General features: G+C 41.7%; 1 protein-coding gene across 2 annotated transcripts in view; it reads left to right on the forward strand.

Annotated features, from left to right (window-relative positions):
- Nucleotides 1–14,874, forward strand: part of TLN2 (talin 2) — a 363,285-nt gene that overhangs the window by 235,148 nt on the left and 113,263 nt on the right. For both annotated transcript variants that reach the window (XM_044979585.1, XM_044979584.1), the window contains exons 22-30: nt 545–711; nt 1,575–1,703; nt 4,270–4,383; nt 6,491–6,604; nt 8,449–8,583; nt 8,998–9,126; nt 9,951–10,053; nt 12,305–12,513; nt 13,656–13,775. In XM_044979585.1, the coding sequence (XP_044835520.1) occupies nt 545–711; nt 1,575–1,703; nt 4,270–4,383; nt 6,491–6,604; nt 8,449–8,583; nt 8,998–9,126; nt 9,951–10,053; nt 12,305–12,513; nt 13,656–13,775 (1,220 nt within the window). The remainder of the gene's footprint in view (nt 1–544; nt 712–1,574; nt 1,704–4,269; nt 4,384–6,490; nt 6,605–8,448; nt 8,584–8,997; nt 9,127–9,950; nt 10,054–12,304; nt 12,514–13,655; nt 13,776–14,874) is intronic.

Here is a 14,874-nt window from a genome sequence, read left to right on the forward strand (position 1 = left end):
GATGCATAAACTCATTGTGTTATCCCTTTAATTTATACCTATTTTCAAGTTTAAAACCCTAACACTGTCACTTCTGCCAGAAGTGTTACATTATTCTGTACAGTTCAGTAAAATAGGCTTCTTGAAATGCATTTGAGGAAGAAGCAAGAAAAGGGAACTTCTGGTTTCTCACCTATGAGAAAACAAATCAGTAGTATTGAAGGGGTGAAATACTCGCCCTATTGAAATCAGTGGCAAAACATCCGTTGACTTCTATGGGGCTGTAGGTAGAATTAAGTGTATAATTAGTGATAAGCATAGTGCTATGCATGTTCATCCTACAGCATTTCTTGTTAGTCAAATGTTACCAGTTTCCCATGATTAGCTGTATTGATCCAAAACTGTGTGTTTAAAGCTTTTGAGCAATGAAGTATCTACTTGTAATTTTAATTCAAATGAGGATTTCAGAAAATCTAATTTTATTTTAGTCTTAGGTAGGGGATTTTTTAAACTGAAATTTAGATAAAGGTGAAGAAATTCAAAACTTAACTTGTTAATATTGTAGGTGAAATGGTGCGGCAGGCCAGGGTACTTGCCCAAGCTACTTCGGATCTTGTCAATGCTATGAGGTCAGATGCGGAGGCTGAAATTGACATGGACAACTCTAAAAAGCTCCTAGCTGCGGCTAAACTTTTGGCAGATTCTACAGCTCGCATGGTTGAAGCAGCAAAGGTACCTACCAGGAAACAGTGAACTGAAGAACCTGAAAGGCACTGAATATTAACTTTATTCTTCATACCTGTGCACAAACATGAGTCATTATGTGTAGTTAGTAGGTTGTAAATAGGAATTGTTATAAAGCAGAAACCATTGGTTAGCCTATGAACGTTTGGGTTGCATTTGACAACTTCCATTTTAACATTAACTATAAGTCCAGTTGAAGTATGCATATTAGTTGATCCATTCTTTCTGGATTCCAAAACTCTTTCCATATTCTTTTGGTGACTTTACTGACCTGATAGATATATATGTCCTTGACTTACTAATACGTTTTCAGGCCCTAAAAAGGGGAAAACTAACATGTCAAATTTGAGTCCTAATTCAGCATTCTGATAATCAGATTATAACTACCAAAGTCTTGTTAAATTGGGAATTAAAAGGTGAACTTTAAATACTGTGATTATATAAATACTGTAATTGTTAGAGCACAAATAATACACAATTTACAGAATAGTAGTTTCCTAGTTGCCCAGCAGAAGTAAATATTGCACTGAAGAACAATATTTTACATTGACATTGTGTGGGGAGTAATGGAGCTATGTGGTTTAATATGCTGGACTATGTACTGAAAGTCTGACTGCTTTCTTCACCATATTTAACATGGTAAGCAGTAACCTGCACCTACAATGAATTTCTACCTGAAATTATGATGATTGTTGAAACTTGCTTCTTTAATTCATCTTAACAGTGACATTAATCTGTAGAAAACAGTTTGATCAGATAGAGGATAATGGGAATTAAATTCCTCATATATTTTAATATATAGACATGGACATTTTTTGAAGTTTTGTATTTTACTCGCAACTCCTGTGCAGGGGGCTGCAGCAAATCCTGAAAATGAAGACCAACAGCAGAGACTGAGAGAAGCGGCAGAGGGACTACGGGTTGCCACAAATGCAGCTGCTCAGAATGCCATCAAGAAGAAAATTGTCAACAGATTAGAGGTTTGAAACCAAACTCTCTTGATTCTATTATTTTACACTTCTTTAATTATGCAAACCCATATCTGCGTAGGCACATTCCAACAATTATATATGCAGACTTCAGACAAAAAAATCTCAAGTTCCCCATAAGAAATGGACCTAAACACAGCTAATGTGGGGCACTTTCATTTGAAAGTTGCATTCCAGACTGAGCATAGTGTGAATTAACTAGTTTGCATATTAAATGTTTTATTAACTTGCAATAGTTTAGTTGTCAGTAACAAACAGGCTAGAGGCATTGTTGTTATTATGAGACTGCTGTATTCATTCAGCCATTTTATTGGTGGTGTGAGCTTCAGGGTAAATACAGTAGAGTGCTCACTGTTTCATTTCCATTTAAATAATCATCCGTAGTCCGGTATTTGTGTTTTTTACCAAATATTATTGGAGATTTTTAACAAGAATATGCAACAGAACTTCACTTAAACTGCCCCCAAAACACCGGTGATTGCATCACAACTAAACTCGAAAGCCACCCAAAGCAGCAAAGGATCAGAAACAAAGTTGGAAGCAATACATAATAGCCAGAGGTGCAGCAAAAGAAAAAAGGCAATTTGTTGTACTGATGAAATTCAGCCTACTTTAATCTTCTAGAGGCGTCTGACCTTCACAATTGCAAATTAAATGTACAAAAGACTGGGAAGGAAAAAACCTCTTAATTACTGGTTTTCAACTGTGATTTTACAATAGTCTGAAAATGATTCTAGTCGATTAAGACGAGACCAACAAAAAGATCTGAGTAGATAATCTTCATCTGGATGTGTATTGTATTAAAACTACTGTGTCAGTGTAAAATGAGTGACCCTTGAGTAATTTAAGCAGTGATGCATTAGAAGGAACTTTTTAGCTACATTATAAGAAACCCTTGTAGAAAATAAGGTGTTATTTTTCTGTAAAAATATCTTACTGTTTTACCATATATAAGTAATCTGTGTCAGTAATAGTTTATGAACTAACAAGCTCATGTTCAAGGATGAATGTATTTATTAGGTGGGTTAATTAAGGAATGGTGTTAAGAATAATGTTAAGAATATTCATATTGGAATGTATTTGGCAAGAGGTGGAATTTTATTTTTTTTTGGTAGAGAGAGGTGTGTAGAGAGAGACCAGTAATAAGATTTCTTAGTATTTGAGTTCAGGTTCTCCCTCTATATTTTTAGACCCAAGCAAACTCATCCCTTCATGTCTTCTATGTATGATCACCTTAGTGTCTTACCTTTTTGGCCTTGAGCAGTCCCAAGTAGAACTGGTCCTTTGCTCCCATGAGGAATGCTTTTCAAGGTACATCCATGATTCTGCTCTTTGGACTGCTTAATGTAGCAATGTGGACTGCTCTATTTACCCTCCTCTCCTTTTATCAACCCCTTGTATCCCTAGAGCTAAACCCCTGCAAGTTGTTCCACTACATAGGCATGGTCTCTTTCATGGTGGTGCAATTTATTATTGCCAAGTGACTATAGCATTTAGCAGAGTATTGAGCAATCAAGATGTCAATGACACATCACTTTAGGTAAGCTCGAGAGAGAGTTTGCAAACGTGTCTACATTGTTTTTAAACATGGTGCCAAGTTCTTCTTTGGAATCTAAATCCAGTTTGTATTATTAATTTCCTTGATGTGTTTTGCATATTGCAGTTCCATGATAGTTGAATTCAAAACCCTTGCAGTTGACTTTCTGCACATAACAGACAGAACTCTTTCTCCTTCAACCTGCGTCTTAATTAAAATGCTATGGATGAGGGGAGAGGCTCCTTTGAAAGAATTCCTGAATCCACACAAACAGCTGTACTTTATTGCTAATGCTTTAGATCAGTGGTTCTCAACCAGAGGTCTGGGGTCCCCTTGGGGGCCACCAGCAGGTTTCAGGGGCTCTGCCAAGCAAAGCCAGCATTAGATTTGCTAAGGCCCAGGGCAGAAAGCCAAAGCCCCGCAGTATGGGGCTGAAAGCCTGGGTCCCCAGACCCCGCCACCCGGGGCTGTAACCAAAGCCTGAGCAACTTAGCTTTGCGGGGTCCCCCATGGAATGGGGCCCTGGGCAATTGCCCTGCTTGCTACCCCCTAACACTGGCCCTGGCTTTTATATGAAGAAAACCAGCTATGGCACAGGTGGGCTGTGGAGGTTTTTTTAGCATGTTGTGAGGGCCTCAGAAAGAAAAAGGTTGAGAACCCCTGCTTTAGATTACTGTGGGTCTTCACATCTCATTCAGCAGCTAATAGCTCTTCAGTATTCCTAATAAGTTTTTGCAATGAAAGACTAACAATGTGAAGAAGGAAGTTCTTAGAATGTTTATGGTGCCAGATGTTTTTTTCCTTTGTTGTTAGAAATTTAAGGACTAATGATCATTTCACTTTTCATCTGGAGTGGAAAGTGACAGAGTTCTTTATGGTAAATTAAGTCAAGGGGAGGTAATGACTTCATAGGTTCCAGTTGCTAAATGCAGTAATGCCTATTTTATCTGTTGTGTTCTCTACATTACTCAATCTTATACCAGTTCAGCCTTTTAACTGTTTTTTTCCCCCCTTTTAAAGTTTGCAGCTAAACAGGCAGCAGCTGCTGCCACTCAGACAATTGCAGCCTCTCAGAATGCGGCCGTTTCCAACAAGAACACAGTAGCCCACCAGCAACTTGTCCAGAGCTGCAAGGTAATATTTCCTAACAGAGGAAGCAGTCACTTGGCAGATAATCTGTAGTCTGTGTCCCTTTTAATGCAGTTAACTTCTTAGGAAACTGAAATTCAGCTCCCTTGATTTAATCACTTTGTGCCTGTGGATAGGAATTCTTAAATTGCCTGTGTCAGTCTGACTCCAAAGCATTTGATTCTTGTTCCGTTGCCGTACCAAATATAACACTGCATTTACTTCTAAGAATGCTTTTTTCCTGTTTTGGTGTCCGCAGTTAGTTATCATCTGTTAAAATCAGGGAAATGTTGTTTTAGAATGTGTGCAAGGCAACAGTGTCCCTTGTCTAATGTAGATCCCTTTTACAAATGTTTAGGCAGTACCTATTACAGAGGATGGGCGGATGTGAATATTTTTTGCAAGTATCTCCAAAATGCAAACCTGCTGCAAATGTGGCATATTTCTTGGGGTGTATGCTGCAGATAAATCAGCAGTATCCTACATGCAGAGCACATCAGGCAGAGAGGTATTAGATTTGGTTATAAACTGGATTACTTGGGGGTTGCCTTGCAATGAGTGCACTGAAAGAGTAGTGAACTGACAGGAAGCCTTCACAGCCAGTTCACTGTGTAGGAACCACCCCATGGCGAATCGCCTTCAGAGTCCGTGTGCTTTTCCAGAGCTGTCTAAGGAGCATTGCTTTGAAGTAGTGTACTCAGTAGTAGTACTCAGGGGACAGATACAAAGCCTACTGGAACTTAATAAGACCTTTACCTCTTTTTTGTTTAAGGTCTTAATTGATCCTGACTAGAGAAATAGGAGACATTGTCCCTTTGGTAGTGACCAGTGGAATTAGGTGTAAATACTCATGGGCAGTGGCTGGTGTTTATTAACTGTGCCCCCAGCATCACTTGGCACAGCAGAAGTACAGATCTTCTACCCTATTAGTAATTGGTATCCGTGTCATGCTTCTTGAACTGAGTACACAGTATATGTACATCGCCTCCCTGAAGTCTGTTCAGGGAGAGGTTTGTGTGGTGGAAATTCTTGTACAGATCTCATGAATATGAGGAATTATCACTTGTGGCTGTCAACTTGTGCTTTTCTGTTGTGCATTACAAGAGATTTAACTTCATGCCAGATAAGTGGCTGCGTGGTGTCATGTAGGCCAACTGGCAGACTGCTCTTTATGATCAGAGTTGGTATCCAGTGACTATTGTACAGGTGGGAAAGGGAAGGTATGCCTCTGTTCTCTGAGGGTGCATCAGTACTGGTAAGGAGGTTGTATCGCAGTGCAGAGTGCAGCTGCCCAAGAGCAGTACTTTCCTTCCTATTTATTTTTACTGTTTCCTTCCCTTTCCTTGGTCCATGGACCTGACTTGTCTAATTTAGATTGTGGACTGACCTACATATGTGTAAAGCACCATGTTCACGAGAGATGATATGGAAATGGTGAATAGTAATGAAACTGGACTGGGGTGACTACTACTAGTGAAATTTCTGAATGCTCTACTTTAACACACCATAAAGCAAGGGTAGGGGCTTGTGGTGTAATGAGAAGAAATCCTTCCCTAGTGTACCAAGACAACGTGGACAGCAGCTTGATACTGTGACCCAGGTTCACCTTGTCACCCTACATGCAGTCTATGCCCTTAAATTCCCTTTCCAAACCAAATTGTAATGAGACCATAGTGTTGGGTTATGGGATTCCAGATTCACTGACGAGTAGGTTGCTGAGAGCACAGAGCTGTGATATGCCAGAGGTAAGGACATGGAGATGCCCTCACATTTTCCTGATTGTAAGCCAGGCCCCGCCGTGTCTGGACGGGTAAGTCAGTCGAACTAGGGTACTTCGAGTTCCCTTGCGTACCCTAGTTCGACACACACACCCCCCCTTTAGTGTAGACCAGGCCTTATAGAATTCTACAGGAAGAGTCAACTTCTTCAAATACTGTAGGAACTCTCCTAAACTGTCAATCTGAGATTTATTAAGTTCTGAGAAATCCTAACTATTGTCTACAAAATCATATTGGTATCATCCCTATTAAATTCTATAGGATGTGATGCTTTGTTTAGTACTGAATGAGTTTTTAAATTTAACAATTAAAACTTGCTCCTTTGTTGCTGACAGAATGTTGCTGACCACATTCCTCAGCTGGTGCAGGGTGTGAGGGGAAGCCAGGCTCAGGCAGAAGACCTCAGTGCTCAGCTTGCTCTGATAAATTCCAGCCAGAACTTCCTTCAGGTAAACTGAATCAAAGAAATGCAGTAGATTTTTTTTCCCTCAAGAGCACCTTGTGGGTCTTGAATTGTCTGCGCTTTGTGGAGTGAGAAATTTGCATGTCACATTGGAGGGACAAATTGAGAGCTCTATGTTTAGTCATTGATTGTGGTGAGGAGAACTTACTTTGTCACTGGGGCAATAGGTGTTGCCACAACTGCCCTGAGTTTGAGCCGCAGCTAACACAGGCTACTGTCTGTTCAGCTTTCCTTGAAAGTGTGAAAATGTGATACACTTTGCGCTGAGACTGGCTACTGAAAAGGAGGGTTCAGTTGGCAAGGCAGTGAAAATGCCGTGAGTGTCTGGAACCTTGCCTAACTAGAGCTCTTACACATTCCGCTGGAGCTGGCTGTACCATCGTTGTACAGATCCTTAGTTTAGATACAGCCACAGTGTTTCATCTGGAGTTCTCAAGCTCTTTATAAGGAGGGGGAAGTGTCACCCCTGCTTTTCAGATGGCTTTCTGAGACACAGAAGTGATCTGACTTATTCAAGGTTTTGAGGAGAACCCAGGTGATAAGCAATAGTGTATGCTTCCTTCCAAACACTGAACAAAAGATAAAGGGTGGTGTTAATAACAAAGGGCCAGCTGTTGCTTCAAGATAAATGTTGGAACTATTATTGGCAGTTAAAATAAAATCAGGAAGCTCTGTATACTGAAATGTTATACGTTTTTCAGATTTGCCAGGCACTCCCTCCTGTCTTATGGGGAAGAAGTGAATCTTTTCAGTGGTCACTGGCACCACATGGTGGGGTATTAAAAGTGAAATAAGGCATTGAGTCTAATTTTACTCATGTTGCTGTCACAGGACTGTCTCAAGCTGTGGTCTGGCTTGCATAAAAGCAAAAATCACAGGTGCTTTTCTCTTTTGAGAGGTGGACGTTTTATTTTCCTTCCCTGAACACATTCCAAAGCACAAAGGAAAAGAACAAAGCCCAAAATAACAAATCAAGTCCATCAGCTTCCTGTGTTTAAACCTGCCTTCACTCAAGCTCAGGAGCTGTTTTTCTCTGTGCTTGGCCTGATTGGCACCAGACCTAATCAGCCTCACCTGACCTGCCATGATTTAACTAGGACAGTTGTCCCCTTTCTGTTCTGACTAATTTGTCAGTAAGGTACTCCATGCAGCACTGGCGCACCCTGTCACAGTTGTTCACCCATATGGTCCCATTGAAGTCACTAGGACTACTCACCTTGTCTGTTTAAGTACTCCGGAACCATGGAGATGACATAGTATTGGAAAGGGTAAGCAAGATGTGTTATCCGCAGATCCTGTGCTCGTTTGACTTGACTGCTTTTTTTTCTGTTTCCTAATATTGAGAAGAAAAACATTAAATATTCAGAAATGTTGCAAGAAATTACAAATTTACCATGTATATTGTCCATGCATATCTCTGTAAACATATGCACAACTGGTAAACTGTTCTGTTTAAATATTTAAACTCCCTATTATTTATATTACAGGAGCCACTTAGAGGCTCGAGTCAGACATTGGTACCCATTGAGCTAGGCACTGTGCAAATAAATAAAGCAAAGACAGTGTCTGCTGCAGAGATCCCACTGCTTAGGATTATGACAAGGCACAACATGTGAATACACGAATCGGGATTGGATAGGGACAAAGCATAAGTAAAACTGGATGCATTTGCAGTGGTCCTAGTAGCCACCCTAAACAGTGGTAATGGCAAAACTTAGTAACATAAGTGTTCTGTCAGTTCTAGACCTAGTTTCATATTGGAAGCATGTATACAAGGTTATAGGCGTGAGCTGATGAATCACAACACATTCTTCTCTAATCTTTAAATAGCCTGGAAGTAAGATGGTGGCATCCGCCAAAGCTGCAGTACCTACTGTAAGTGACCAGGCCGCAGCAATGCAGCTAAGTCAGTGTGCCAAGAACCTTGCAACGAGCTTAGCTGAGCTAAGAACTGCCTCCCAAAAGGTGGGTCAATATCCCTTTTGAGCAGTTAGAGGTTAACTGTGGCTTACAACACCTGATTTTGTAAAAGCTTGTGTGCAGTAGGAAATGTCATTTGGAAGTCTGTATTCATTGCTGTTCTTTTAGCTCTATTGATTGTCAGTTAATCACCTAAAATGAAATTGAACGGTGCTAAATATGTCTCAGTTCCCTTTGTGGCTCTGGACAATGAATTCCTCTGCTGGCAAGCTAAGTATGTTATGCAGTAGTTTAGTATCCAAGATATGCAACATGCCAAGATGACCTTTGGTGTCTGCATAGTCTCTTCAAAAACAGATAATCTTCCAAGACATGATCACTGATGAATCTTCCCATTTTTGGTGGTAGGACAGTTGCTTAATGATACTAATAGTTTCTATTTGCCTATTTTCTGGATAGGCTCATGAAGCATGTGGCCCTATGGAAATTGACTCTGCTTTGAACACAGTCCAAACACTCAGAAATGAACTGCAAGATGCTAAGATGGCCGCTGTAGATGGACAGTTAAAACCACTCCCAGGAGAAACGGTAACTGGTGGGGCAGAAAAGGCTTAGCAATTCAGTTTTAAGGTGTCATTGGTAAAAGGACTCAGTCACATGACTGGCTGATGCTCATTCCAATGGCATTTTACACAGATATTCTTCCAAAATCCATTCCCAACACCATGCGTAGGTGCTGGAAGTAGGGGTGCTGGGAGTGCTGTTGCAGCCCTGGGCTTGAAGTTGTTTCCATCGTATACAGAGTTTACAGTTTGGTTCAATGGCTCTGAGCACACCACTATACAAACGGTTCCGGCTCTGACACTATGAAACATCCTTATGCCAATAAGAAGCCTACCTTCTGGCTGAAATAACTTTTGGAGGCAGGGCCTTCTTCCCTAGAGTACTGAGGGGGAAAAAATCAGCTTTTAAGGATGCTGTCATAAAGATTTTTAAGGTCTCTCTTTCCTTTGTTTATTCAGCACATTGTAATGAAAAATACACAAGAGCTCGTTACTTGATTTTTATTTTTTTACCTTGGGCTTGGAGAGCAAAATATGTTCTTAAAAAACACGTGTCATTACTTATATTGCAAATTATCAGAACTAAATTTTAAAGCTCTAATTTCCTTCTCATTGTGCCTGCTATTTGCTACTTTCATTTCATTCAACTTCTACAATGAAAATATGCTAGTCAGGGTCTGAGACTCACTAATGCAGGGCAGCAAGGTGTAGGTTCAGTAGCTGAGGTGGATGCTAGTTTGGAGGGAGGGAGGGAGGGAGGGGGCGGGAAATCATTCCATTGCTCTTGGAAGGAAAATTTATTTGAATTCAGTTTAAACAAAGACTGTTATCTCTTGAATATTTTCACAGCTGGAAAAATGTGCGCAGGACCTCGGAAGTACCTCTAAAGCTGTTGGTTCATCAATGGCCCAGCTGTTGACTTGCGCTGCTCAAGGCAATGAGCACTACACAGGTACTGTTACTGGAAATTGCTAATGAAAATAAGACACTTTGTAAAAGGAGATACCAGGTTGCAGAGGCTGCTGTCTAGCTGTGTATATTCAATATAGGTTGGGGAGTCTGTTAATTAAAAAAAAAAAAATGCAATCCAAATCTTTTTTGTGGAGGAGATAGCTCTTCAATGTACAATTAAACGCCATGTGGTTTGGAGATTAGTGTTGTGAGAACCCAGTTAAGCTGAAAATGCTGTGATGTGCGTATTGAATAATTTTATATTCCACTGGTGGAAGAGTCACTGCAGTTCATATCTGTCCTTCAGTTCATTTGCAAGTTTCCCTTGTTTTGTTTGACTGAAACTCACTGCCCCCAGATAAAGACTGAGCAATCAGGCATTTTTTTTATTGCTGCTGCATGATGTGTGAAGATGACCCCCCCCCCCCCCTTATCAATCTCCGCGGCTGTTCTATTAGGCATTTCAGGTGCTGACTTGCCTCCTGGGGGACTTTGGCATGATCATTAAAAGACTGGGTTGGAGCCATAAATATTAAAACTCATCTTCCTCATTTTCCCTTTTATTGAGACCGACAGTTGCTGCATCTCAGGCTCAGCAGTGATCAGGACCCTATTGATCTGTGTGCTATGAGAGTCCCTGCCCTGAGGAGGTCAAAGGTTAAATAAATAAATCAGAATAATTAGGGAAGGGGAAGGTGCCATAGAAAGGTGAAGTGACTCGCACACAGTCATACAGCAAATTGGTGGATAATCTGGGATTAGAAGCCAGGGCTCCTGACTCCCATTCCAGTGGGAAGTAACTAGTGAAGGAAAAAAGAATTCAGAACGTGACGCTTCTAATGTAGAAAAGAGAGGATTTTTCTGGGGAGAGTTGAGGAGTTATTTGTGGCTTATAAGTGAGGAATAGGCCAGGGCAAAATTTGTACTGCAGGTCACTGAAGAGAGGGATGGAAACTAGAAACAGTGTCAAACCTACCAGTGCATAGAATTAACTCTGCTTTACTTCTGCAATTGTAGTACTGAGCACATTAACATTAATACACTTTTAATTGGCAGCCATGTAATTTGTATTCATTAGGTTGTGAAACTACATCCCAGCTGTTTAACTGACTAAATATTTATAGATTGGAAAGCAAGTGATGTAACAAAGCAGACTGGTGCAGTGAATGGGAACCTTTTTGTAGTATTTTTTGTTGTAGGAATGAGAGAGTTAAGTTCTGTGCTGCAACTGAAAAAGATCACCTACATAAATGGAGCGCGTTGTTATGAAGTTCATTGCTGTGTAGACAATGATTTTACCTCTATTACTCTGGGGGCTAATAAAGATCATTTTACAGTTCCAGAGTACTATATAGCATTTCAATAAGGGCTGAATTAAACACAAGATAGCTACATTCTTCAACTCCTTGCAGGGTCACAGGTCTTGGCAACATGGCTGTGAACATACTGAGAGTCTAGGTCAGACAGGCTACACAAGCCACTTTCAGAGGTCTGCTACATGACTGTCTGCATGATGAAACTAAGTTATGCTACTGTGCTGCTTTCTCCTTGAAATCCTCTTTGTAGCTTTTATACTTGAATTTCAGCTTGTCCCCTATCCAGCTTTGGTGAAAATTTCAAAAGCTTAAGTCCCATTTTCCAAAGAGATTTAGATTCTCGGGGCCCTAAGTCTCCTTGAAAGCCAATAGGATTTAGACTCCTAAGTCTAGGGGGAGGGATAGCTCAGTGGTTTGAGCATTGGCCTGCTAAACCAAGGCTTGTGAGTTCAATCCGTGAGAGGGGCCACTTAGGGATGGGACAAAATCAGTACTTGGTCCTGCTAGTGAAGGCAGGGGGCTGGACTCAATGACCTTTCAGGGTCCCTTCCAGTTCTATGAGATATAGGTGTATATCTCCATATATTTAGTCTTTTTTTAACTTGATACCGCTGGTAGCTAAGACTTGTACTTTTTCAGTAGCTAAACTGGAAGTAACTTGAAACTGTTAAATTTTTCTTCTTCTCCCTCCATAAAAAAATATCTGTTTGGTGATTTAGAACCACCCTGAAATGAGCTCTTGTGGGTATAATATTGATTTTATGGTTTTGCTGTGGGCATTTCTCAAATGTGTTCACATCTGAAACACTCTCATTTTAAAATGTTTGCAATGTTCTGTAGAAAGGGGGTCATTACCTTGCAATTCAGCTGCCATAAAAGAATACACATTGCGCCTTAGAGGATACTAACCGAGTATTTGATGAAATCTGAATTTAGGGGTTGCTGCCAGGGAGACAGCTCATGCTCTGAAGACTTTGGCTCAGGCAGCAAGAGGCGTTTCAGCATCCACCACTGACCCAATGGCAGCACATGCAATGTTAGATTCTGCAAGGGATGTCATGGAAGGCTCTGCTATGCTTATTCAGGAAGCAAAACAGGCTCTGGTTGCACCTGGGGATGCAGAAAGTCAGCAGAGGTTAGCTCAGGTAAGTTGCAACCTGGGCTAGTGCATCTGCTGTACAAAAAGTGCAGAGAGTGGCTTCAGCATGTTTAGCTCAGGGCACTAATAATGCAGCCAGTGCTGGAATGTAATATTCCAGGCACCTTTGGGAGACGTGCTGTTAATGTAATTCTCTTTACAAAGGCTTCTTTTTAAGAGATGCAGTGATTTGCCTGCTGTACCTTACTGCATGTGAATAAGGCCTTTAACCCATGCCTTATTTGGGCAGTATACTCTTGGTTGTGAAATAGAAAAAGTCATTACATTTGATGTTACCAAATGAAGGGTCCTGAGTTGACTTGCGGTGTTTGTAACACATCCATCTTTCTAAACAAGTGATGTTTCAGCATTACTGGATCTCATCATTGTGTTATCGGAACGAAAGGTCCTTTTTCTGTTGATTGAGGGAGTTTGGCTATTTTTAAATCAAAATTTGAGAGACACGTTTTTAGTAATAGTGCCCTGAGGCCAGAGCTGCACAGAAGTTTTTGGGAATCTGGGGAAATATCTGAAACTCAGGCCCTCCATCCTTCCGAAAATATTATCACTACAGGGCGCAGCTTGACTCCTGTCCCACGGGGCTGGCCCTGGCTCCACGCCTCAGGTGTTATGACCTGGCATGCAGGGTCGTAACTCCTCTCAGGTTTGTCCCAGCAGTCCCTCCATCGTGGGGGAAGGAGAGGGGTAGGAATTTCAGTCAGTGGTGTTGCAACTCGGCATGTGAGATCTCAGTGTCTCCAGGCCAAACCTAAGTGGCACTGCGACCCTGCACACCAGGTTGCTACGCCGTTTGGTTTGGGGCACTCTAAAACAGGGGGCCCAGGGCAAACTGCCCCATTTGCTCCTTTCCCCCCAGGCAGCCTTGCTGCAGGCTTGTGTGAGCAATAATACTTAAAGCTTTTCTGTAACTAACACCTGGTTAGTTGGCTAGTTTCCCCTGTAGATGGGAAAACTGAGAGAGAGCGGTTAAATGACCAGCCTCAGAGGAGGAGTCATTGTTAAACCAGGATTAGGACTTAGACATTCCAAAACACACTGCCTTTTAGCTAGATTTTATTGGGGTATAGGACCTTATTCCTCATTGGTATTTCTCGTTTGTTTTGCCTGTGCCTGTATGTATATTTCCAGGTGGCCAAAGCTGTGTCTCACTCATTAAATAACTGTGTAAATTGTCTGCCTGGACAAAAGGATGTTGATGTGGCCTTGAAGAGCATTGGAGAATCCAGCAAGAAACTGCTTGTTGATTCGGTGAGAAATCTTTGATGTTAAATGGTGTTTCAGAAGTAAAAATCTGGCCTGGGTTCCTCACAATTTAAATTCTTGAATAGCCAATATACTCTAGATTACAAGTCAGTTTTGTATAGTAGCCATTTTTTATTCTGAACCGCTTTTCTGTTGATTTTGGGGAAGTCTCCATGTTTGTGACTTGTAAAGATTGCTAACCCTACCTAGGTTAACATTCACTCCTTTGTTGTAGTCTCAGCAGAGGGACCAATGTTGGAATGGATGCGGACACTTGAAACATACAATCTGTTTTCTTCCTAGAAGTGATCCTTTTGAGTCAGCGTAAGGACCATGATCCCTGCCACCTGGGGATATTCCCTTCTGATGCTTTGTATCAAAATGTCACTATTTTTCTGTTGCATCCCTTCTAAAAATCTGTGGTGAATCTGTTTAAATAAAATTACAAGTCATGTCCCGATTTCCCACCCTGAATGTCACTAATAGCTGGCAAAAGTTGTAACTTGCCCGAGGCATATGGGTGTTCTGTAGTTTGGTCAAGTTTACTCTTCCATTACTAGTTCCACCTGCTCCACAGATGAATGGAGGATTGAACATTCAGGTACAATCAGTCAAGTAGTTCCATGAACGCAATAGTCAATTCAGGCCTCAAACACAATTAGGAGCCATTTAATACTAACACAGTTACTGTAATTTTCAGTGCTGTAGCCACGTTGGTCCCAGGATATTACAGAGACAAGGTGGGAGAGGTAATATCTTTTATTGGCCCAACTTCTGTTGGTGAAAAAAAGAAGCTTCTGAGCTTACACAGAGCTCATCTTCAGTTCAGTTACTGTAAATCTGTTCTGTGCAGGGGCGGCTCTACATATTCGGCCGCCCCAAGCAGTCAGGCGCGGGAGACGCCCCGGAGCCCCGGGAGCAGCGGACCTCCCGCGGGCATGACTGCGGAGGGTCCGCTGGTCGCGCGGCTCGGCTGGACCTCCCGCAGCTGCGGACGGTTCGCTGGTCCGGCGGCTCCGCTTGAGCTGCCGCAGTCATGCCTGCGGGAGGTCCAGCCGAGCCGCGGGACCAGCGAACCGTCCGCAGTCATGCCTGCGGGAGGTCC

The sequence above is a fragment of the Mauremys mutica genome, chromosome 11 (assembly GCF_020497125.1).
Source record: "Mauremys mutica isolate MM-2020 ecotype Southern chromosome 11, ASM2049712v1, whole genome shotgun sequence".
Classification (NCBI taxonomy): domain Eukaryota; kingdom Metazoa; phylum Chordata; order Testudines; family Geoemydidae; genus Mauremys; species Mauremys mutica.